The 26,836-nt window shown below is 41.6% G+C and overlaps 1 protein-coding gene across 1 annotated transcript; it reads left to right on the top strand.

Annotated features, from left to right (window-relative positions):
* Positions 1-851: 851 nt before the first annotated feature.
* Positions 852-26,600, top strand: GLO1 (glyoxalase I). Its single transcript, XM_070418644.1, has 6 exons — positions 852-1,009; positions 16,468-16,550; positions 18,972-19,112; positions 20,463-20,530; positions 22,028-22,117; positions 25,134-26,600. The coding sequence occupies exons 1-6, from the start codon at positions 926-928 to the stop codon at positions 25,220-25,222; spliced, it is 555 nt and encodes a 184-aa protein (XP_070274745.1). The 5' UTR covers positions 852-925; the 3' UTR covers positions 25,223-26,600.
* Positions 26,601-26,836: the final 236 nt, after the last annotated feature.

A 26,836-nucleotide genomic window follows, 5' to 3' on the forward strand; every position in this document is an offset into this window, starting at 1 on the left:
AGGCCTGAGTGTAGTGGAACACAGCTGTCTAACTAGCCAGGGGCCTGGCCCCAGAGCAGCCTGGGTCAGTGCTGTTCCACAGCCACTAGCTTTGCTGTATCACAGTTGAGTTGTTTGCACGAAATAGTTTCCTTCTTCACCACACCCCAAGCTGGGGATTCCTGTTGGCATTGAATTGGCACCAACAACCCTCAATTGACAACAGTGATGACTAAGTCTTCAAATGAAGACAATTAAAATATGTGTCTCAGCGAAATTAACTTAAAACACAGTGAAAGTGCTGACCTTTGACGCATAATTGTGAAACACTGACAAATCTCATTTGATCCTCAACCAAATCCTGCAAGGAAGCTCAGAGGGGCCAGTTATACCAAGCTAATAAACAGTGGAACCAAAAACTTGAACCTAGGTTGTTTTTTTTTACTAAGTCAGAATTGTCTTAATTATCCTGTTCTGTTTAAACTTAGACTTTGGGATTCCTATACTTTAAAAATAGTAACTCCCAATTCTTTTTCCATCAGATTCCAGTTTCCTACCAAGTTGCAGCCATGAGGTATGAGTGGTTACTGAACTTTAACAAAATTAGGTCACCAAGCAACGAAGAAAAACCACTCTTGTCATCCAACAGTGTTGTTTGTTTGTTTGTTTGTTTGTTTTTCTCGCCCCTTAAGCGGGCCTCCATTAGGCGCAAGGCACCTTGGGAGTTGTAGTCTCGGGACACAGACCTCTGTGGCTGGAGGCGCTGACTCACTGGCACTCAATCGGCACAGAACCAATTTGCTCTCCGCACAGCTATTGGCTGGAAGGCAGCGGGAGCCCGCCCCGCGGCGCGGCGCCGTGGCTGGTGGAGGCAACCCCCGGCTGGGCGGAGTGTGGAGCTCGCCGCGTTCCCGGGTACCCTCGTCCGTGATACAGCAGTGCAGCCATGGCAGAGCCGCAGCCCGCGTCAGGCGGCCTTACCGACCAGGCTGCCCTCGGTTGTTGCTCGGACCCGGACCCCAGCACCAAGGTGGGCGCAGAACCTATTTCTCCCGAGTGGGGAGCCCAGCGTGGCCCACGCCTTTGGGGTCCAAAGATAGAGCAGATCCCCGGGCTCAGCCAGGCCCGGCTCGGACTGGATTCGAACCCCATTCGACCGCCTGTGCAACTCTGTCCGCCTCGGACGGGCCGAAGTGGGCTGGGGAGAGGGCTAATGGTGTGCAATGGGGGTTCCGTGAGAGGATCCAGTTCTTCAGATGGTTTCAAAGCCTGCAACCCAACTTGCATTAACTTTTTTAATTTGGGGATGTTAACTGGAAGCCACAACTAACTCAGAGTCAGATCCGTTGTCTGTGGGTGTGCGTGTGCCCAAGGTCAGTAACCGTGGCAGATAAGACGAGCAATTTCAGAACTAACTCCCAACCCAGGTTCGAAGGTCTCTGTCCATGCCGGCCTCTCCCAGCCTGCATCATTTTTCCGTCACTGCCCTGGCTCCAGGCTCCACTCCTAGAAGCTAATTTGATCGCTTCGGCTTTAACCACGCCCAGAATTTTGCTTTTCCTTCGCTTCTATGCTCACAGCCACCCTTCTGCCCTGCCTGTGCGAGGTAGCCCTAGGAGAGATCACAGAATCATGGAGCTTAGATCCGAAAGGAATCGTAGAAATTTCTTCACCGAACTACTCGGTGGAATAATGACCTGTTGCACATGAAGGCTTTCATCCCTCCAGCTTGCTTAACATGTCTGTACTAAGAGTCAGTGTAACTAACTCACTGAGGTGTGGTACTTGGGTGCGTTGTCAAGATTAGACACAGCAGTCGCTTGGAGGTGCGGTTGGGGGGGGTGGGGGCGCTAGTACTCATCAGTGTCAGTAAACGCCTTCGTGTATTTATTCAATGGGCTGGGGAAATTCTAAATTCCTTGAGGATTAAATGTGCTTTATGCAGCCCTCTAAGAGGGGTGCATGACTGTGGCCCCTCCTTGCTCTTTGCCTTCAGGGCGAAGTAGTCATACACCTGTAATTGCAAAAGCCTCTGACTAACATCTGGTTCTTAAGCAGATATATATAAAATCTCTCACACTCATCTCACTTGTATACCTTCTAATAATAGTACCTAGTTATTTCACATAGAGTCATTCAGTATATATTAATTTCCCAGGTAACTGGGGATTTTATGTATTGGGCTAGTAAGTTTTTTTCAGGGAGATCTTTATGAAATTTGTTCAGTACACTTCCTTGCATTCTTAATTTACACTTCTCATAGTCTAAATTTCTCTTGGTGATTTGGAGTAGTTCTTTTTTGAAATCAGAATTTTTTGACCTTTGAGGTACTACCATGTGGGATACATAAAATGGAATCTGTACTAGCAGCTCATATATATTGTGTGTGTCAGGCCCTGAGTGGCTGTCTTACGTACATTACTTAATTTAATCCTCACAATAATCCTGTGAAGCGGGCATTATCTCCATTTTACAAATGAGACTGGCACATAGGTATTGAGTAACTTGCTCAGAGAGGAGCCTACACTCCCAGCCTCCACTCTGTTTGGCTTCTGAAGTACTGTTTTCAGCACTAATTTTGAACTTGAGATGAAGTAAATTTAAAAACCTAAATGAATTAAATCCAGCCTGATTACTGATTACCTGCTATATATAAAGAATGTTTGGGGATTCTGGGATGAACAAGATGAGGGCCCTTCACCAAATATACACCAACTCTAACATAAAATGGAACTGGGAGTAACGTGCTGTTAAAATTAGAAAGCACCCTGGGAGCACAGGAGGAAGAAATTCTTGGCGATAGCGTCTGTGATATGGTGTGTGCACAGGGTACTTGGAGTCTAAAGACCTACATTTGAATCCCCAGTTCCATCATTGGCTGCGGTGACTTTAGCAGGGCACTTGGGCCGAGTTTGTAAAAGGAGCATAAAAAGGGCTACTATGATGATAAAGTGGACTGGTGTTCTCAACACCATGAAAAGTTATACAGTTTAAGGCTGCATTTCAATTGTGGGGATCCAGGACTGCTCAAGCAGAAGATGGGGTTGGGCCCATTCCTTGAAAGATGGATGGGATTCCAATGCCACATGGGAGACAGAATTACATAGAAGGGTATTCTAGGTGGAAGACACCTCTGAGCAAAAATGTGCTGAGATATCAGAAAGGTGCAGTGTGGTGTGGTGCAGGTTCTGGAGAGGGAAGTTAGGTGTTTTTGGTTGAAGTCCGGGTCATCTAAGCAGTGCAGCAGTGGTGGAGACAGCTAGAATGGTAGGTTGAATCCAGATCATGGAGAAAGCTTTGAATGTCACATCTAAGGAAGCTGGATTTATATGAGTAGTGAGGAACCATTCAGGGTTCTGTTGAATAGATTGGAGGGATCCAAGCCTGAGTGATGAGGACACCTAAAAGGCCCTTCCAGAAAGTGAGGTAAGTGCTGAGGGTTGCTTTGAAAAGGAGAGAGCAGCAGTGGTGGAAAATCCACTCACTTGTTAATCATTTGCATCTCTGTCGTAAAGGTAGACAAAAGAATGTACAGCTGACCATATCCTGGGCTATACTAGTATTATTTGGCTAACTTTCTTCAAAAGGCCAAATACTTCTTTTCCCAAGTAGTAATCTAAGTCAGTCTTTCTGCTGTTCCCATCAATGTCCTTTGTTACAGTAATTTGGAGTGGTAGGTGATATAGTTGGGGAAAACTTTAAGGGATGGTGACATTTAAGCTGAGTTTTACCAATTACAAAGGAGGTAGCCAAGTAGAGTTGGATGCAGAGGTAACAGGAAGAATGGAAAGAGAAGAAAGGACAATAGCCAGGTGGACAAATGACTGTTCTAGGCAGAGAGAATCATCGTAGATAATAAAAGCCTAATATGCTAAGTGTCTGGTCGTCCGGTCATCCATTCACTCAAAGCGTAATGTGCTAATGATGTGCTAAGGCCGCTCAACCACTCACTATGATGTGCACTGACCACCATGGGGCAGACGCTCTGACCAGTAGGTTACCTTGCTGCTGGGGTCCGGCCCATCAGAATTGAGCAAGATGGCCCAGACATGCCCTGGAACCTTCCTGTGGTTCCTCCTCAGCTGGCCATCCTCCCACTTTCTTCCCCAGCTCTGACCATACACCAATGGGGTCCCTCAGCCTGGCCTGCGCCCTTTCGCAATCTGGGACCCCTTGGAGGACATTGGAGAGCCGGTTTTGGCCTGATCCCGCAGGCCAGGCTGAGGGACCCCACTGGTGCACCAATTCGTGCACCAGGCCTCTAGTAGTATATATAAAAGCACAATGACATCAGAAAAATGATGCAGGGACCTACAGGTAATGATACTGAAGTTATAGGCAGTGCAAGTTGAGAGGAAGGTACACAAAGCAGTCATTGGGATGCTCAAAGAAATTATGATCACTCATTATGTTCACTTGTTTTTCTCACCTTGTAAAGATTTGTATTTGGTAAATATGTTTTATAATATATGTGTTTTATTAGTATATTTGTGTATAATTAAAGTAAATATCCATTTATTGAGGGTGCATGCTTCTTGTGAACTCATAAGGGTATGAAATAAAAAACATTTGAGATTACCAGTTTAGGGAAATAGTGAAAAAAGTGAAGTTAGAGAAGTATGCACCAACCATATGTACTTGCTGTTGATACTTTATTTTTTATTTTTTTAAAATATATTTTATTGATTTTTTACAGAGAGGAAGGGAGAGGAATAGAGAGTTAGAAACATCGATGAGAGAGAAACATCAATCAGCTGCCTCCTGCACACTCCCTACTGGGTATGTGCCCGCAAGCAAGGTACATGCCCTCGGCCGGAATCGAACCTGGGACCCTTGAGTCCTCAGGCCGATGCTCTATCCACTGAGCCAAACCGGTTAGGGCGATACTTTATTTTTTAAAGAATATTTTTTTTTTATTGGTTTCTTGACAGCTTTTGATATATCCTGAGAACAGACATTTAGTGACCAAACATTGTTGGGGGCAGTTGTATAAAATCCATTTGTAGACTTCTTTTGGGAATGGAGAGTACATACTTTTTCCTATTCCTCATGATAAGTACATTATATGTAAAACAAACATAGGAGACTGAAAGGTGAGGAGAAGAAGGCAGACTGGCTATGGACCTCGGGACCCTAAGAACACCATGGGAGTGAGTTTCCTCAGTTTTCTTTTTGCCTCGTATAGCCCAGACTTGGAGCTAACAAAGCTAGCAATCTGGAAAGGCCAATGGGTGCAGACCAAAAAAAAGCCCAAGGAAAGCCTCTCTCTCTAGCCATCGGACCAGGAAATGGGCAATATTTCCTGATAACACAGAAACTTTTAGACCAGTGTTCTCAACCTTCTGGCCCTTTAGATATAGTTCCTCATGTTGTGACCCAACCATAAAATTATTTTCGTTGCTACTTCATAACTGTAATGTTGCTACTGTTATGAATCGTAATGTAAATATCTGATATGCAGGATGGTCTTAGGCGACCCCTGTGAAAGGGTCGTTCGACCGCCAAAGGGGTCGCGACCCACAGGTTGAGAACCGCTGTTTAGACAGTAACTGCTCTGCTACAACCAAGCACCACAGAAAAAAACTATGGCCGCAGCCCCACCTATACCAGCAAAGGCTGAATGGGGAGTCTGGTCTACCCAAGGGACAATAATGAGGTGCCTAACCTGCCCCTGCCAGGGTGGTGTCAGAGAAGGCTGAGTAGGGAGCCAGAACTTTCATCTCACCAGGAAGTAACAAGCTTTCCTCCTGTGCCGTGTCAGTGGAGAAACATGGGAAACCTGAAATTCTACCCCAACCCAGCAGAAGTATTTTAAGAAAATCATAAATGAGAGAGTAAAGGGATGTAAAGAGAGGTAAGGTTTCTATACTTGATTCAAACCGATAAATAATGACACCAAGTGACTGTGATAAGTTGCTTATATACAAGGTGGGCAAACATAGGTTAATGATAATAATAAATAATACAGTAAGTAAATAAATAAATAATAATACAAGGATAAACTCTGTTTCACATACAACTGTAAACCTACTTCTGCCAACCCTGTATATAACGAAACACCTAGAGCAACCACTAAAAAAGCTGTTCAAAGAAATACATGTAAGAATAATCAAAATGGAATTATTAAAAAATGTTCCAGTGATCTATAGAAGGGCAAAGGAAAAGAAAGAAAACAGTCCTAGCCGGTGGCTCAGTGGTTAGAGCGTCAGCCCATAGACTGAAAGGTCTCAGGTTCGATTCTGGTACATGGGTTGCAAGCTGGATCCCCAGCCCAGTTGGGGTGAACGCGGAAGGTAACCAATAGATGTGTCTCTCTCACATCGCTGTTTTTCTCTCTCTGTCTCTCCCCCTCCCTTCCACTCTCTAAAAATCAATGGGAAAAATATCCTCAGGTGAGGATTAACAAAAAAGAAAGAAAACAAAACAAAAATAAGAAAAATGGCCAACTTAAGACCTAATGTTTCATTAATTACATTTGATGTAAATATACCAATTAAGACAGAGATTGGCAGAGTAAATTGGAAAACATGCCCTTGCTTATCCATATATGATGGAATTTTTTGTGCTGATCATTATACATCATATGTAAGTTAAGTCATCATGCTGTATACTTAAACTTACATGGCACTATATGTCAATTATATCTCAAGCTGAAAGAAAAATTAAAATATGCCCCACTACATGCTATCTACATGATACTCCCTTCAAATATAATGATGATAGAGGCAAGTTAAAGTAAAAGGATGGGAAAATACATATTATGCAAACAGTAATCAAAAGAAAGCAGGAGAGCCTACATAAATATCAAACAAAGTAGATTCCAGAGCAAAGAAAACGATCATGGAGAAGTACATGATATAATGATAAAAGGGTCAATTGACCTAGAAGACATAGCAGTCCTGAATGTGTTTGCACCAGACCGCAGAACTGCGAAACTATGTGATGCAAAAACTGATATAATGGAAAGAAGAAATAGACAGATCTACAGTTATAATTGGAGAATTCAATACTCCTCTTTCAACAATTGGTAGAAAATTAGCAAGTAGATTTAACAACACCTTCAGCAAATAAGATCTAACCAGCAAGAACATGTAGTCAACATTTATAGAACACTCCACCCAATAATAACAGAATACACTTTTTTTTAGGTGTCCACAGAAAATATTCCAAGGTAGATCATGTCACAGGCCCTAAAACCAACTTGAGCAATTTTAAAATAATTGAAATAGTGTGTACTTCGACTATAATAGAATCAAGCTAGAAATCAGTAGCAGAAACATAACAGGAAAATCTTCAAACAATTGGAAACTAAATAACACATTTTTGAATAATCCATGGGTCAAGAGAATTCTCAAGGGAAAAATTTAAAAAATACATTGAAGACTTTGGCTGGTGAGGCAGGCTGTGAAAGAATTCACAACTGAGATAAGAAATGCAGTGAGGAAATTTATTTTCCTTTCCAAGGGCGTAAAGGGCCAACTATTGCTAGTCAATACAGGGCAGGGACCAAAGAGTGGCTTTTGTTTTTAAAGAGCAAGCAATTGCAGCTGCTAAGTGACAAGGAAGGGAGGGGGATTGTGTTGAAGTTGAGCAGATACCAGGGGTTGTCTTGAAAAGTTAGTTTATTTGTTTTCCAGGAGACAGTCCAGCAGATGTCCTAGGGAGGTGTCTTATCAGTATTTCTTCTAAGCCTGTAAGACACACTTAGAACAAAGTTATGAAGAGTTTAAAAGATGTTTGTTTGAAGAGGAGAGGAGAGGGGAACTTTCTACTAACTAGAAATTCCTTGGGGCGAATTATCCCTGAGTTGTGAAAACAGCAGGGAGAAGGGGCAGGAAAGATTGCAACCTTGAGAGTAGCTTATCTGGCCTGAGTTTGAACAAAGGAACTGTTTGAATCAGAGGAGCCAACAGTCTTGGGGTTTAATTACCAGATGCTGTGGAAGGCCACAGCAAAGAAAAGGAGAGGCCTTTTTCTGTCTTTTCAAAAATGAAAGAGGAATATCAGCTAACAGTGCTAAGGGGGGAAATTTATAGCACAAAATGCATACATTAGAAAAGAGGAAAAGTCTCAAATCAGTCATTTAAGTTTCTTCCTCAAGAACCTAGAAAGAGAAGAGCAAAATAATCCAAAGGAAGCAGAAGGAGGGGAATAACAGAGTAGAAATCAATGACATTGAAAACAGAAAATAGAAAAAAAAACGAACAATTAAACATAGCTGATTTTTAGGGGGAAAAAATAGAATTGACAAACTGTAGCAAGACTGCAAAAAAAAAAAGAGAAAGACCACAAATTACCAACATCAGGAATGAAATAGGGGAATACCACTACAGACTACAAGTGTCAGAAAGGCAGTAAGTCATCAATTTTCAACTCTATGTTCATTAATTAGACAATTTACATTGTTAATGTAAAAAAACCATTGAAACCTGTAAAGAATTTTTTGTGAGTTTATTTGAGCCAAACTGTCAACATATGCTGGGAAGCAGAACCTCAATGAATTGAGATAGTGGTCCAGAGAATGGTGGGGTTACATTTGTATTTATACATTTGCAATCAAAGGAGGGACGTAGGTGGGTTACATGAAATTCATTGGTGATAGATTAAGGAGGAGGGATAAAGCAAAGCAGGGATTGGATAAAAAGTAAAATGATGGACACATACTTAGGTGGGTGCAGGATCAATTAACATGATAATGAAGGAATTTGTAGTATCTGTCCTGGCGCCCAGCACATTTGGTTGTGCCCAGGGGCTCCAGAAAAAGGGAAGTTACACGTTACCCAGACATTTCAAGGGTATGTTATCTTAGAGGCAAAAAGGCAAATGGGCTCAGTAAGGATCAAAGTTGATCTTGTCAGTGAAGATACTGGCCTAGGACATAACTGCCCACCATAACTGCTTTTAGTTAAAGTTTAATTTCAGACCATCCTTTGTGGTGACTTTAGGTCTCTGAGTTTGCAAGACTGCCATGCAGGCCTCCCCTGAGCTTGTCAGGTCAGCATGTGGCCCCTTTCGTCCACAACATGTAGTGGGACAATTCCTTGGAAAACACAAAGCTGTCATAACTTACCCAATGTGAAATAAATAATTTGAATAGCTCTATAACATAAGGAAATCAAATTCATAATTAATAATCTTCCAAAAAGCGTATCTCCAGGCCTAGATGATTTCACTGAAATTTTTTTCCAAATGTTAAAGAGGAATTGACATCAATTATACACAGTCCCTTCAAGAAAACTGAAGAGAAGGGAACACTTCCCAGTTCATTTTATAAAGCTGTTATTACCAACATACTAAAACCAGATGAAGACAGTACAAAAAGAAAAAACTACAAATCAATATCCCTCACAACTGTAGACATAAAAATATTTGACAAGCCCTGACCGGTTTGGCTCAGTGGATAGAGCGTCGGCCTGTGGACTCAAGGGTCCTGGGTTCGATTCCGGTCAGGGGCACGTATGTTGGTTGTGGGCACATCCCCAGTGGGGGGCGTGCAGGAGCCAGCTGATCAATGTTTCTCTCATCTGTGTTTCTAACTCTCTCTCCCTCTCCCTTCCTCTCTGTAAAAAATCAATAAAATATATTTTAAAAAAATATTTGACAAATTATTAGCAAATGGAATTCAGCAATATATAAAAAGAATTACACACCATGACTAAGTGGAGTTTATTCCAGGAATGGAAGGCTAGTTCTATATTCAAAAATCACTCTGTAATTCACCACATTAGGAAGCTAAAGAAGGAAAATATGATCATATCAATGGATGTAGAAAAAGCACTTGACAAAATTCAATACCATTCATGATGTTTTCCCCCCAGAAAATAATAGAAATGGGAATGTCTTCAACTTGATAAAGAACATCTATAAAAATCTTAGAGCTAACATTGTGCATAATGGTGATGCTTTCCTCCTAATTTGGGGGAACAGGGCCAGGATGTCTGCTCTCACCACTCTTATTGAACATCATGCTGGAAGTTCCAGCCAGTATAGTAAGGCAAGAAAAGGAAATAACAGTCATACAGATTAGAAGGAAGAAATAAAACTGTATCACATTGTACATTCTTAAGGCAGAGAAGTAGATAGCTCGGGTTTTCTATATACAGTAGTAACTAACATTTCAAATAATTTTTAAAAACCTGTGTAATAGATCAAACCCTATCTCAACAAGTTGCGGACTTACATTGAGATGTGTTAGTTTGCTATTACTGGCAAATGACTTAAAACAACACAGATTTACTATCTCAGTTCTATAGGTTAGAAGTCCGACCTGGTCTCATTGGACTGAAATCAGGGTACTGACAGGGCTACATCTCTTACTGGAGGCTCTGGAGCAGCGGTTCTCAACCTGTGGGTCGAGACCCCTTTGGGGGTCGAACGACCCTTTCACAGGGGTCGCCTAAGATAATTGGAAAAACACATATATAATTACATATTGTTTACAGTAGCAAAATTACAGTTATGAAGTAGCAACGAAAATAATTTTATGGTTGGAGGTCACCACAACATGAGGAACTGTATTAAAGGGTCGAGGCATTAGGAAGGTTGAGAACCGCTGCTCAGGAGGGAAGTCCTTCCAGACTCTTTCAGATTATTGGCTGAATTCAATTCCTTTCGGTTGTAGGACTGAGGTCCCAGTTCTTTGCTGGCTCTCAGCTGGGGGCCATCCATAACTCCTTGTACACATGCCCCTACATCTCCAAGGCAGCAGTTGGCACATTCAATCTTGCTCACCCCTGGAATCTGACTTCCTCTTCTGCCACACCTCTCTGCTTCTATCTTCTTTGCCATCTCTCATTCTTTTCTCTGTTCCTATACAAGTTTTTAACATCTCATTAGAGTACATTGAACCCAGCTGGGTAATCCCGGCTAATCTTCCTATTTTAAGGTCAACTGATTAGTAACCTTAATTCCATCTGCAAAGTTCCTCACAGCAGCAATTAGTGTTTCATAGAATAACCAAGAACATCTTTAGATTTTAGTTCTTGCCTGCAACTCCCTCCAGAGACTACAGAGTGTTGGCTGTGCACCACGAATGGTGTGAGGAAGGCAACTGTCCTCCATGAGGCCTACCAGAGACAGCCTTTGTAATTGCCTTGGTTGGACTTACATTGTGGCCTGGAGCCAGCCTCAGGCAAATGTTGTAACTGGGAGAGAAGCAGCAGTCACTCACATTAGCTGAGAGGAATATTTGCTATTTTTGTAGGGTTCGCAGTGCCTGTTTTAATCTCTGCTGGAACAAGAGTAGGAAGTGGAATTGGTTCTGTGGCTTTTATTTTGCTATCACTCCATTGCAGTCGCTGAGCAATTTTGTAGGGATATTGGCAGTTACGTTCAACGGGAGAAATCAAAGCCTAATTGTGAGTGCCAGGCTAGTGCCTGGATGTCAGTAGCTGCTTTTTTCTTTTCCAGCTGATTGCTGGAACAGGCTTTTAGGAATGTGGCCCCTGACTGAGAAAAGCTGTCCAGATATTCTAGAACTGTAACTTCAGAGCCAACTGCCTTCTATGCGATTATAAAATGTGAATGAAGAATTAAGTTATTACATTCCTTAGGATCAGGGTATTACGACAGTTTTTAATCTAGTTTTGTTTTAAATGAGAATTTTAATGCTTGCAATAAAAGTACAATTTTGTTATTTAAAAATTTAGCAAAATAGCTCTAGCTAGGCAGTTTGGCTCAGTGGATAGAGCGTTGGCCTGTAGACTGAAGGGTCCCAGGTTCAATTTCGGTCAAGGGCACTCGTACCTTGGTTGCAGGCTCTTCCCCAGCTCAGACCCTGGTCAGGGCACATGCAGGAGGCAACTGATTGATGTGTTTCTCTCACATCGATATTTCTCTCTGTCTTTCCCTCTTTCTTCCACTTTCTCTAAAAATCAATGAAAAAAATATCTTTGGGTGAAGATTAAAAAGAAATTTTTAGCAAAATATAAAAATATAACTTCCTAATGATGCTGAATGAATCACATGTATTTGTATTGTATACTTAGAGGCCCAGTGCACGAAATTTGTGCACGGGTAGGGTCCCTAGGCCTGGCTGGCGATCAGGGCCGGCCGGGGCCTTCCTTCGTTCTACGCTGCCCCCTGGTAGTCAGCACATGTCATAGTGAGTGGTCAAACTCCTGGTTGGTCAAACTCCTGAGGGGACAATTTGCATATTAGCCTTTTATTATATAGGATGATGTGAGTTACAGGGGGATATGTCTGTATGGCTGTGAAGGGAGAGGTCAGAATTTTCAGGCCTATCTTGTTAAATCCTTTGTTATGACAAGAATAAAAATGTGTTAGGAAGCACAGACATAGTTAAGAGACTCATGGTCTGGAAGATACCTGCGGTAGAAGAAGACCTGATCTTAGCATCAGAAAGTTGGGGGCAATTCATTTAATCATTCTGAGTATGTTTCTCATCTATTAAGTGTGGACATTAATATCTACGGGCAGTAATACCTCAGAGTATGTACCTAATGCAAGTAAACCCCCTAGTGATGTCAGATCCCAAGGCAAATTATTAATGCTAATGATAATCTTAACTCCATGAGTTATTATACTCTCTATACCCTTTTATCAGTCAAGTCTCATCTCTTGTTTCCTGATTTTTAAATGGGATAGTTTCACAATGGTGTTAGAGACAGTAATTTTTTTTTTTTTTTGAGGGATTACGAATTTATTCCATCATCCATACACCCAGGTGGCTGAGTCAGGATGGCTCCAGCACCCAATGAGGGGAGTCGGCAGCTTTTAAAGGAGTTTTGGTGGGATTTTTTCTGGGCGGAGACTTCTTTATGCATACCCAGAGGGGAGAGAGTGGAATGTGGTCACCACAGGTGAAATGTGGTCTTCAGCAAAGGGAATGTCCCTAATGAAATGACCTGAAAAGCCAGTTCCTGGGGGAAAGGTATCAACTCAATTGCTTCATTAAACCTAACATTCCAGCCTTTTTGTTTTATGAAATAGGGATGAAGGTCATATCTTCTGTAATTGCTTCCTGCTGAGTCTGGACGTTGAGATCACAGGGGAATGGACTTTGATAGTAGTGGGCTGGACGAGGGGTGCAGCAGCAGCATTTTCCCAAGAGACTGGTTGGTGAAGTCTCTTGAGAGTAATCCTGTTGAGTGACTTGGGAGGTAAAAACTGGTCCTGAGGCTGCCACAGCGTCACTTGTCTGGTTTTGCTGCTTTTCTGGGCCTGGAGCTGAAATACAACTGAGACCTAGATGTTATTTTTAGGGGGGAAAAGGTTAGGGGTCTCAGTTGCCTCACTAGTGATATGAAAGGGGAGAACAGGTTACCCTGGGGGTGAGGTTCTTGTTTTCCCAGTTTTGCCCTTTTTGGGCATCCACATGTTTCTTGTAGGTCCTGAGACAGGGTTATGAGGAGAGGGATTATCTGGACTGCCCTTTTGTGTAGGATACGGTGGGTTACGGGGACAGGCAAAGACTGGTTGTTGGGGGGCCACGTCTACATTGGGTGAGAGATGAGCGTACAGGTTCCTGTCCAGTTGGTGGGGAGATAGGTGTATGTGTTTTCCCCACAGAGGAAGAAAAATCCCTGATCATGGAGACAGGCTGAAAGGTGTAAGGAGAAGAGGTGGACTAAAGGGTATGAGATTCCTTTTTCTAGTTCCTCACTCCAAGCTGAGAGGGTAGTCGCCATGGCGCTACCGATAAGGGGTGACAGATGAGTGGTTGAGATTTTATTGCAGTGAAAGTGGGAGGGAATGTTAGAATGGGCTGTTCTCCAAGGGAAAAGAGAAAGGGAAGGAAAGGAGCAGTTGAGGCCAGGGGCCAGGATGGTTGGATAAGAAGTAAGACACTGCACTTAGACCAGCCAAATTTAGTACTTTAAATTTCCTGAGGTTATAATCTGCCACTCGTTGGCTTAACTTCTTTTTTTTACTGAACCTTAATCCTTGCTGTTTTTCTGAATATTCTGGTTTAGTTTAGGAAGTATCCAGCAACCTTGTCCTGCCAGCTTTGGAGACTGAAACCTCACTTTCTTGCTCAGAGTAAAATGGCCCTTTTACAATTCTTGTTAACTTTAGAACTTTCTTTCAACATTTCTCTTTTCCTTCTCATCACATACACAACCTTCACAAATTTCACACTTTCAAATTAGCCTTCAGACCTTCTTTCTATGTTCTTCAAAAATGCATAACCATGCCTCAGACCTTCCATTAAGTATATCTACTCTAATTTTTTTTCTTTTTTCTTTAAAATGTATTAGAATTCTTCACTCTTAGAAACCTTAATTTTTCAGTGATAACCAAAAGGTAAACAGCCAGCATTTCTTAGATTGACATTTTTTCAGAGCATTAAAGGGGTTGAGAATGTTGGCCTTGGGATCTAAAGGCTCAGTGAGGGGGTCCCTTCGCCATGTCATGTCATAGAGGAGCTTTGCAAGAAGACTGAAGTTGTGAATCCAGAGGCAAGAGTACTCAGTGAGCCTGAGAAAGGAGAAAATTTCTTGTTCAGAGGAAGGGACAGTCATAGAGGAGATAAGGCATTAACAGTCCAAGGAATGGCTCGGCCTTGTGGGGTGAGAGAGTGGAACTGAGATAGGTGACTGGTTCGGGACAACTGGGCTTTATGAGGGGATATATGGTAGCCCTGGCCAGGCACCGAGGTAGAATGAGAAAAGAATGGATGGGGGAATTCAGTAAGATGCAGTGTAGAGGTGAGGTGGCTAATGGCTGTGAGACTGTCAACCCCCATAATAGAGACTGGGGAGTGGACAAGGGTCCCAGCAAATTCAGAGAGGGCAGAATAAGTGGCCCCAGTGTCCATTAAAAGGAGATCGGCTTACCTGTCGCCACAGTCGTTACCCGAGGCTCTGACCTGGTGGTGTAAGTCTGTGGGGCCCTGTCAGGGCCTGGGCAGCTTCTTCAGTGGCCAGTCCCAGGAGGTCTGGGTGTTCCAAACCGGATCCAGAGGGCTGCCGTGCTGGAATGGCTGAGGTCCGACCCGGAGGGGCCAGACTACAGTCTGATTTCCAGTGGCCTTCCCTTCCTCACCTTGGGCAGGGCCCTGGCGGGGGTCTCAGGTTTGAGCAGGACTTGGCTCAGTGTCCTTCCTTGCTCCATTTGAAGCAGGGCCCGGAGGAGGCTTAGCCCCTGACTTACCTGCAGTTGAAGGACCGGCACTTCATTTGTGGTTCATGAGAGCGGTGGTTAGGAGCTGGAAGGCCTCCTTCTGGGCCTCAGCCTTGGCCTGATCTCACCTTTGTTTTTGGATTTACGTCTCCTCGTCTCTATTATTAAAAACCTTAAAGGTCAGGTTAACGAGGTCTTTTTGAGGGATTTGTGGACCGGTATCTATTTTTTGAAGTTTGCAGCATATGTCGGGGGCTGATTGGGATATAAAATGTGTTCAGAAGAAGGGCTCCCTCTGGGGAGGTGGAGTCTAAAGTAGTAAATTTCCAAGTTCACCCAATGGGCAGGGAGCTGGCAGGCTCAATGGGCCCTTCGTTGGATCCTAGCACAGGTCCGGGTCCGAAGGCTAGTCCTGGGTGAGCTTTAGAATCCTGACGCACAGTGATGGCGAACCTATGATACACGTGTCAGAGGTGACACGCGAACTCATTTTTGGGGTTGATTTTTCTTTGTTAAATGGCATTTAAATATATAAAATAAATATCAAAAATATAAATCTTTGTTTTACTATGGTTGCAAATATCAAAAAATTTCTATATGTGACACGGCACCAGAGTTAAGTTAGGGTTTTTCAAAATGCTGACACAGCGAGCTCAAAAGGTTCGCCATCACTACACTATGCCAAGTAAATGTCAGCATAGAAAAACATGAAAACCCATAGAGAATTTTTGTGACTACTTGAGCCACACTGACAATTGCTGGGAAGCAAAATCTCAGGGGATAGAGATAATCGAGACAGTAATTTTACGCTTTTAGTTATTTAGGAGTTTAGGATCTTGTAACTCCTGGCTGTGATTACCAATAAATAGTTCTTGTGTGTTCTTCATTCAACAAATTTTACAGTGATTGGATTCTTTATTTATAATGTCACTGTTGTAGTTTGGGACACCCACAAGCAGACTGGAGATAGGGGTTTGGTTCTCAGTTGTTTATTTGGGAAGTAGTCTAAGAAATCTCTGGAGAGGGAAACAGGTGATAGAAAGTGTGTAAGAGTGAGGGCATTTGGGCTTGGTCTTGCTGGGAAGCCTCTGAGAAACTGGAACCTGCCTCAGAATTGTCCCACTAAGGGGCAAGGAAGCCAGGGTTTTTATCCGTTATTGGTTGAGGGCCGTTCCTGGGCTGTCAACTCCCTGGCACTTGGGGCCTGCCTACCCTTGTGACCAGAAAATACCCTTGGGCAGAGAGCCCAAGTTGTAGGTAGTAGGTATGGAAACTTTCCAGATGATTTCCATGGTGGACAGAGGGGACAAAAAGTTGTTTTCTTCCTAAACATTGTTACAGTGGTTGGACTGTGGTACAAGTGGGAAAACCGGAAGGTGTTTAATATGTGCTGTTTCTCCTTAGGATTTTCTGTTGCAGCAGACCATGCTGCGAATTAAGGATCCTAAGAAGTCTTTGGATTTTTATACTAGAGTTCTTGGAATGACGTAAGTAAACGCTGTATTGGCGCCTGTAATGTTTAAATACACAGCTTTGCAAATATAGGCAATGCTTTCAAATCTATTTTTAAAAATGGGTTAAAGTTTGCTTCATAAATCACAAAAGTCCTTCTGGCCCGTGATCTAGGACTGCTGTCAGGGCCTCTGTCAAGTTCCTCTGTCCCAGCCAGGCTCAGTGGGCTGCGAGACAGCAATACTTGTATTTTCTCTGATTCCCTTCTCTTCGAGAGCTGTCAGTTAAATCCTTAGGATGCCCAGACCCTTTTGATGTTAGAGCCACTTTCAGCCTCTTGTTTACTTCAGAAAAGGTATACATATAAAGACATACTACTTAGAAAATGAATGAGTTTATTCAGGAAACAGGTTTCAGAAGCAAACGAAGGGCCCTTGGAGCTTAGGAGAGAGAAAAGCAAAGGTAACTCCTAGAGAGAAGAAGAAAAGAAGAAGAGGGGGACAGGAAAGGCGTGGGCGGGCTCCCAGAGCTTACTTTTCTTGATTTGAGGTTTTCTGTTTGTTTTTGATAATAAAGATAAAGAGTAAAATGATCTTTAATTTACTGCCTGGATAACCTCCATTGACACTGAGAGAAAAATTTGGTTCATACAGTATATGTCTCTGTTTTAAAAATACAACCAATTCAGAAAAATACAAAATGAAAAGTAATAGCCTCCCTCTCCCAGTTCTTCTCCCCAGAGATAACTGCTGTAAACAATTTCTTGTAATTTTTTTCAGAAAAAGTATTTTGCATATATTCGTGGCATATTTAAAGGACAGAATGAAACCAAGCTAATTGCACACTTGCTGTTTGCAGGCAATTTACACAGTATTTCATTCCGTCTTCAGAGTAGGCCTACAAGGTAGCTTATGTCTCCATTTTACATATGAAGGAAGAAACCAGAGGTTAAACAATAAGTAACTAGCCCTGAATTTGAAGCCAGGTTCCTATGAACTCCAACGCTGACCTTGTTTTTAAGAGCCCCCAAGTGGGGGGTGTGACCTTGTCCTGAAAGATATGCACAGCTGAGAAAAGCAAGTTTCAGCAGAGTCATGTGCTGCATCTCCCATCTGATGGGTCTACAAGGCTATGCAGTCTGCTTATTGTTTCATGACTGCAGCATTTGAGGTGTTGGATTCTTTATTATAAACAGATAGAGTAAATCTTATTTGTGGTAAGTCAGTGCATAGATTTTATTGGCCAGGGCATGTTACATAGCAGTGATAATCAAAAGATTTCAACAGAACTCTAGAAACTTTTCATTTGTTATGCTTCAGTCATTCCCTCTTATTATGAACTAGAGGCCTAGTGCATGCAATTCGTGCATGGGGGTAGTTCCTCAGCCCGGCTGCACCCTCTCGCAATCCAGGACCCCTCAGGGGATGTCCTACTGCTGGTTTAGGCCTGATCCCACCGATCCCACAGGGATCGGGCCTAAACTGGCAGTCGGACATCCCTCTCGCATTTATTTATTTAAAAAGTATTTTTAATTTAAGTTTTATTTTTCAATTATAGTTTATATTTAATTTTTTTTTATTGATTTCAGAGAGGAAAAAAAGAGGGAGAGAGATATAGAATCATCAATGACGAAAATCATTGATCACCTGCCTCCTGCATGCCTCCTACCGGGGATCAAGCCCACAACCCAGGCATGTGCCCCGACCAGGAAATGAACTTTGACCCCCTGGTTCATAGGTCAGTGCTTAACCACTGAGCCACACGGGCTGGGCTATTTTGATTTAGTTTCAGATGTCCAGGTTAGTGATTAGACAATCATACTTTCAATGCACTTATTTTCTTTAACTGAATGTCATATACCTGAAAGGACAGTAAAGTAACACATTATATTTTTCAGTAAAAATAAAATTTTATTTTGAAGGTATCTTTTGCCATTTATAAACAAGTACCATAATTCTGGCTAAGTTTCATTATATTTGAAGAATTGATGATATTTGAAGAAGTGATGAATTATAAAAAGGTTGCTTTTTAAATTTTTATTTCACTGATATTTACAGATGAATGGGTGTTGTTTTTTAAATCCTCACCCGAGGATACTTTAAAAAAAAATTATTATTGATCTGAGAGAGAGAGAGAGAGAAACATCAGTGTGAGAGAGAAACATTAATTGGCTACCTCCACCAACCAAGAATCGAACCTGAAACTTGGGTATGCGCCCTGACAGAGAATTGAACCTGCAATCCTTTGGTGCACAGGACATGCTCCAACCAACTGAGCCACAGAGCTGAATAGATTTTTTTAAATGAGATATTTTTCATTGGCTTACCTTGCTTTTCCTATGAAAATGGCCTTATTACAGAGTTATTCTTAGTAGAACTTGAATGTTGTTATGTTGATTTTAGTGTGAATCAACCTTTCCTGTTGTTAATTGATTCAGGATTGTTGTTTAATTTCAGGCTACTCCAAAAATTAGATTTTCCCACCATGAAATTTTCACTCTATTTCTTGGCTTATGAGGATAAAAATGACATCCCAAAAGATAAAGATGAAAAGGTAGCGTGGGTGTTCTCCAGAAAAGCTACACTTGAACTGACACAGTGAGTATGAGTTTTTATCTTTTTATATATTCTATATTTTTTAAAGGCTTGTTTTTGTACACTGTTTTCCCTTACCAGCCTAATTCAAACCTGATCTACCTCACCACTTTGCATTTGTAACAGGATGTTTGAGTATGTTTTCATGGATCTTTTGGTCTTTGTATTGGTCTTGTGGCATAGGTAGGACAAGTAAGATCATTTGCTTTTTAGGTAGAGAATCTAAGACTGAAATGGCAAGATATTTGCCAAACTATAGCTAACAAATGTTTAAGTACTACAACTAAGTCTTCATAAAATGTTGAAATAGGTATTCCTCTTTTTATTCTTTGTTTCTGTGCACTGTTTTGCTGTTGTTGTTAATCCTCACCTAAGGACATTTTTTTCCATTGATTTTTAGAGAGAGTGGAAGGAAGGGAGGGTAGGTGAGTAGGGGAAAGAGAGAGAGAAAAAGAGAGAGCGAAACATTGATGTGAAAGAGACACATGGATTGGTTACCTCCTGAACACTCCCCAACTGACCAACTGGGGCTGGGATCGAACCTGCAACCCAGGTACATACCCTTGACCAGGAATTGAACCTGCAACCCTTTGGTCCTTGGACCGACACTCCAACCATAGAGCCACCCTAGCCAGGGCTCTGTGCACTCTTTAATAACCAATAAACAGCCGAAACCGGTTTGGCTCAGTGGATAGAGCGTCGGCCTGAGGACTGAAAGTTCCCAGGTTCGATTCCGGTCAAGAGCATGTACCTTGGTTGCGGGCATATCCCCAGTGGGAGATGTGCAGGAGGCAGCTGATCAATGTTTCTCTCTCATCGATGTTTCTAACTCTCTATCTCTCTCCCTTGCTCTCTGTGAAAAATCAATAAACTACATTTAAAAAAAATAACCAATAAACAGCATTTGTTTCAGGATATGTGATTTAGTGTGTCCCCTGGTTCAAAACAGCTCTGGAATCAGACAGACCTAGACATGAGTCTTGACTCTGACAGTAGCTCTGTGACTCTGAACAAGTTATATCACCTCCATAAGTGACATTTTCATTATAAAATGCAGATACCCTAATATAGCTCATGGAGCTGCTATGAGGATTTTACTGAGCGCAGTAAGTGATAGTTGCTTTTGTTATTGCTATCCAGATGCCTGGTTTAGTCTCCTTAGTCTAGTTAAAATCATACTTTGTCGATTTGCCCTTTCTGTAGTTGAAAACTTAATATTTATATCAGCAGAGATTAGACCAAGTATATCAAATAACATATATGGTAAGATTTCAAAGACAGATTGTTGCAACTTTTCTTCCAGAATATCTGTTCTACAGGTCCCTTGTAATTGTGTTTTCCCTCCTTTCATAGCAATTGGGGCACTGAGGAGGATGAGACCCAGAGTTACCACAGCGGCAACTCAGACCCTCGAGGGTTTGGTATGTTTCCCTACTTGTATATAATATATACTAGAGGCCTGGTGCACGAAATTCATGCATGGGACCCCTCAGCCTGGCCTGCACCCTCTCACAATCTGGGACGCCTCAGGGGATGTCCGACTGCCCTTTTAGGACCGATCCCGTGGGCAGTCGGACATCCCTCTCGCAATTCAGGATTGCTGGCTGCTAACTGCTTGCTTGCCTGCCTGCCTGATGCCCCTAACTGCTGGCCTGCCTGCCTGATTGCCCCTAACCACTCTGCCTGCCTGCCTGATCACCCCCAACTGCTCACCTGCCTGCCTGATCGCCCCTAACTGCTCTCCTGCCTGCCTGATTACCCCTAACCGCCTCTGCCTCAGCCCCCGCCCTGGCAGCTTCGTCTGGAATGAGGTCCGGAAGGTCATTTGGCTGTCCAGTCTAATTAGCATATTATACTTTTATTATAGATGGATTTGTATGCTGTTTGAATTGCATTCCTTTTTATGATTCTAACAGATCTAAAGCATTAAGTATAAGTAATTTATTAGGAGTAGGGTTATTGTTATTTTTGTTTTCACAAATTGTTTTATTTAGGAGTTGTTTAACCTCATAATCTCATTCTAAACATTACATTTACTCTCAGTGATTTTACTTTTCAGTCTCTGTGTTATATTTCCAGTAGACTTTTTTAAAAAATATATTTTATTGATTTTTTACAGAGAGGAAGGGAGAGGGATAGAGAGTTAGAAACATCGATGAGAGAGAAACATCCATCAGCTGCCTCCTGCACACTCCCTACTGGGGATGTGCCCACAACCAAGGTACATGCCCTTGGCCGGAATCGAACCTGGGACCCTTGAGTCCGAAGGCCAACGCTCTATCCACTGAGCCAAACTGGTTAGGGTTCCAGTAGACTTTTTAATGTAAAAGCCAAAAGCTGTGGTGAATAATAATCTTGATTTTTGCTAGCATATACTTCTGCCTTGAACTAAATCCTTTCAGTCAAGATAATGGGATTGCAGGCTTAAATTGACTGTTAGTCACTGTCAACCACAAACCTATTATGTATGAGTAAATGATTATTCTTTTGTGTAGGTTATTCTTAATAGATTGAATAACCTATTCTTAATAGTTTATTCTTAATATATGAGTTAATTTTGGCCTTATTTTCAATACTTAATAATTCAGAGCAGCTAATTAATTTATTACACCCAGCCAGTTAGAGGTAGATTCTTATTCTTTAATACAGGGCTGGGCAAAAGTAGGTTTACAATTATGAATACATAAAAGAGTTTATTTTTATATTTTTATTTACTAATTATTGTATTATTTTCCATATCAACAACTATAATTCTACTTTTACTTCACCCTGTATATTATAGTTTTCTAACCTACTTGATTCAGTCTGTCTTTGGATGCCTTTTGTTTTGAAATATACTAGTTTTGGAAGCCACTTGGCTGCTCTGTTGTAATGATTTCTTCCTTCTCTTTGCCTTGTTTTGGGGGTGGTCACCTAAGGTCACATCGGAATTGCAGTTCCTGATGTACACGGTGCTTGCAAAAGATTCGAAGAACTGGGAGTCAAATTTGTGAAGAAGCCTGACGATGGTGAGTTATAGAACATTCACTGAGCACCCACGGGAAGGGCACAGTTGTAGTAAAACCCTTTTGGTTGCAAGTAACTTTGAAGAAGTCTACTTCAACCGGCTTAATGAAATAAGGGAGCTTATTGGAAAAATACCTGCTTATTTAGGCCCTGAAAGACAGCGACTACAGTGCTTCACAAGGGACTAGACACAGGATATGGGAGCCATCAAAGACCTAGGCTCCTCTCCTATCCTCGGACCCCACCTCATTCTCTATCTCAGGTGTTATCTAGCCACCCCAAAATAAGTTCCTTAAAGCCTGCTTTATCTGATATTAACATAACTATACCAAATCTCTTCAGTTAATAATGGCCTGGTATTTCTTTTTCACCTTTTACAACCTTTGCATGTCCTTAAGTTTTATATATGTTTCTTGAAATAGTATATGTCAAGATTTTGTTGGATTTACATGTAGTATAATTTATTTTACTTAGATTTGTTTCTGCCATCATAATTTATTATTTCAATTTTCATTTGAAACTCTTCACTGTTTTCACTGTTTCATTTTAATTCTTTCTTTTTATTTCAATTAAAAGATTTGATATCCAGATATTTTCCCCAACAGGAAAAGAACCTGTTCCCTTTTACTCCCATCATGTTACTATTGCCCAGACTTGGATATGATTCATTTTTTAAAGATAATAAGTATGATTTCAAAGTATTTGATCACCTTTTCTCCATACGTCTCTTACAGCATTTTTAAGATTTTTCTGTCCCTTTTTAAGAACCTCAACCCAAACTGTTTTCAAAAGGTTTGTGAGATAAACTTTTGAAGCTTTGTATGCCTGAGAACCGTGCCTTCAGACACAAATGGCAGTTTTGTTGAATATAAAATTTTAGGATTATTTTTCTGCAATCTTGGACATAGAACTTCATTGTCTTAGTTTTCCAATGTTGTCATTGAAAACCTGATGTCTGATTTGTATTCTTTTGATTTTTTTACTTTATTGATTTTTAGAGAGAAAGGAAGGGGGAGAAACATCGATTTGTTGTTTCACTTATTTATGCATTCATTAGTTGCTTCTTGTATGTGCCCTGACCGGGAATTGAACCCACAACCTTAGCGTATCAGGACACTCTAACCAACTGAGCTACCAGCTAGGGCTGATTTGTGTTCTTTTGTATATTATATTCTGTTTTGTTCTGGAAGCTTTTAAAATTTGTTATTTCTTTTTCCTTGCCTTCTTTCTAGGAGATTTCTTCAAATTGGCATACCAGTTAGCCAATTTCTTTCTCAAATGTATCTGTTCTGATAGTCATCTTTTGTGTTCTCATCTATTGTGTTATTTCAGCTATTATAATTTTGAGAGCTTGTTTGGAGGTTCTAGCAGGGGAGCGCAGCTACTCGTATACCCTGTATACCCTTGACCGAAGACCGGTCCTCTCCTTGGAGGGGGCGGGGGGGGGGGCGGGGGGGGAGGTCCTCCTCTTCGACCGAGCGCGCAGCTTCGGGAGGGACGCACATGGATTGGTGAGGGAGGAGGGGGACACCCGCCTAGCCAGCCAGATCAGCCGAATCAACCCTGACGATCAATGGGGTGACAGATGTCGCAGCCAGATCTCCCTCACATCCAATTTTGATTCCTAAGTTTTGCTTGATCGCTTTAACTTTTCTTTCTTTTTTAAAATATATTTTTATTGATTCAGAGAGAGGAAGGGAGAGAGAGAGAGAGAGAGAGACAGAAACATCAATAATGAGAGAGAATTATTGATTGGATGCTTCCTGCACGCCCCACACTGGGGATCAAGCCCGCAACCCCAGCATGTGCCCTGACTGGGAATGGAACCATGACCTCCTGGTTCATAGGTTAACGCTCAACCACTGAGCTGGGCCCTTTAACTTTTCTTGTTCTTGATTCATATTGGTTATATTTCATATTCCTCATCACTTTTACATGTTTAATTGTTCTTGGTCCATTGGTCTAATATTTGTTCTTCTGTTTGAATCTGTAATCCATTGTTTATTTTATGGTTATGTTCCTCAAATTCTTGTTATTTTGGTCTCAGAGGTATATTTTTTATTGCAAATATTAGGTATCCCAGCCCATCAGGCAACGTGAATGAGGGGAAAGCCAGATTCAATCTTGACAACTCAGTGACAGGAAGGTGGGCTGGGCAGAAATCCCTAGGCACTGAAAATGACAATTAAACACCTCACATTCCACAGAACAAGTCTCTTGCTTAGATCTTCCTGCTTTGTCCCTCCAGGACTAAATATTAGCAGTATTACTAGGAGACATTCCTGAGATTGTCACCCCCTAAGCCTGGTTGTGTGGAAAGTGAAGGCTGGAGGGGATCAGTTGGTTCCCACGTGTTTTTCTCAGTTCCCCACAGGCTTCTGTGTCCGGTGCCATTATTTACTCCCGAGGACATCTGAACCAGGACCACGCACCCTCTCCCACTCCCTCCCCCTCGTGTGGGGGTGGTGCTGATGCCCCAGCTACTAGGAGGAGCAAGAATCAAATTAACAAAACTCTTCCTGTTTATTCTCCCACAGGCATGTTGGACTGCCTTGATGGTCCAGGCCAAAAGTACCCCGTTCCACATAGACCAGTTAAAACAGTCACCCTACCTCATCCCCACAATTCCTCTCCACAACATTCTCATCATTGATGTTTCTATCTCTCTATATCTCTCCCTTCCTCTCTGAAATCAATATATATATATTTAAATAAGACAGTTTCTGTAATGACTCAACTGGTAGCATGAAGTGATATTGCAAAGAGGAGGGATTCACCTGTTACCTAAAAGATGTATCCAGTCCCACAGTTTATTTCATTAGAGTTGGTTTCCAGCTATGTGTAGAAGATAGAATATTAGTCATTCCAAAAAACATGCATTTAGGCAACAATGACAACAGAATTTTTAAAAATTAATACTATAAAGAATGCAAATTAAATTTGAAGTAACAAAAATCTTTTAAAAGTTTTTCAGTTTTTTTAAGTCTTTTTAATAATGAAAATCATTTCATTTTACAGGTAAAATGAAAGGCCTGGCATTTATTCAAGATCCTGATGGGTACTGGATTGAAATTTTGAATCCTAACAAAATGATAACTATTATTTAGGTCTGTGAGAATACTGCTTTGAGATTTCCATAAAGATACTGTGGGAGTTAAAAAAGAGAGACAGGGAAACTGGATATATTCAGATAACAGAAGCATCGAGGACTGATGGTTCATTGTCTCAATTCAAATTATTCTTAAGTGCATTTCCATTCCTGTGTCAACTGTGCTTTTCACCGACCTGATCAGTCCCTCTAGTTTTAAAGTAGTGCTTTGCCTTGTGTCCTTGAATGTGGTTGTGTAACATTAGTTTTTTAGGTAATAATTAGGACAGTTCCCTTCAGAGGCCGCATTTGCCTTCTCCCTCCTAACCTGACTTCTCTCCACGTCTGCCTTTCAATCATCATTTAAAAAAAAAAAAACAAAACACGTTTAACATGTTTCCTTCTGGGGTTTCAGTCCTCAGAAATAACGTTTCACAGTGGAAAGTAAAGAGCCCTGAACAAAAACAAAACTTTCTGTACACTTCAAATAGTAGAAAGCGTTTATTTTACAAGAGAGAAGGCACTCTTGGGAGGAACTCGGAATCATGCCGAGGAGGATGCTGACAGAAAGACTAATTTCTTCTTATGTATAAAGTGCTTTCCAAGTTCAAGGACTAACCTCTTTATTTCGGGGATGGGGAGAAGGGTGGGAATATTTTTCCTGGGTTTGCAAACACCAGATTAGGCTGTCAACATGCTTTATCTTGCCGAATCCTCCCAACTATCCTGTGAGAAAGAACACAGGCTAGACATGTAAAATAACTCCCATTAATGGAAGGCAATACAAATAGGCATGAGTACTCAAAATTCCACCATTATTTTTAGCATTCAGATGTACCTCATAAATGAGTACCTCACAGGACATCCCCCGCTAGCCTCCTGTTGTAAAACCTTCAGTGACTTAGCCTTATCCTCTCAGCTCTCGGCCTGAGAACCGCGGTGAGGGAGGGAGCAGTGGAGGAAGGAAGTCTGTAGCCCTCACCTGCTCTGGGGGTGCCCGGTTGTTCTTGTGTGAGTGGTGCTTGTGTTACCTGTGAAGAGCCCTACACTAAGGTCTTTCAGATGCCGGTCGTCATTTAGGATAAATTATGACCAGTGAAACTTAAGGTATCAGAAATCAGCTCAGTGGTCTTCTCTGCCATGATTGACATTTGATGGATTTTAAAAAAACCAAACTGACTTTAAAAAAATCTCTTAAGGCCCAGAGGATAAGAGCATCCAATTTGTTTAACTACATTTCTATAGACTGTGGTGGAAGATCTTTGGGTAGGCCATGCCAACTGTGCTTACACTGCTAGAAGCACTTGACATTTCCTTTCTGGATGGAATGGATTTATGTGAGCAACTCAGACAAATGGCCATACTTATAGACTGAAATAAAATAAGCATTTAAATAAGACTGTGTTTAATTTGTAAACTCTCCAGCATGTTCTTTCTTAAAAGAAGAAAAAGGCTGCCCTCAGGGAGTAGTGCAAGGATGTGAAGGGGCTTGCAGGCTCGTTCTGAACTGGGAATAGATGTAATTCTGTATATCCTGCAAAGCAGATAATTCCTATGGATAAGGAGGTGTGGGAAAGGTGGGAAGAGGGAAGGAAGGAAGGAATAAAAAAAAAGTATAAAGAAGAATGGCCAC

This window comes from Myotis yumanensis, unplaced genomic scaffold (genome assembly GCF_028538775.1).
Source record: "Myotis yumanensis isolate MYYU_CA2020_CCGP unplaced genomic scaffold, mMyoYum1.0.hap1 SCAF_6, whole genome shotgun sequence".
In the NCBI taxonomy this organism is placed as follows: domain Eukaryota; kingdom Metazoa; phylum Chordata; class Mammalia; order Chiroptera; family Vespertilionidae; genus Myotis; species Myotis yumanensis.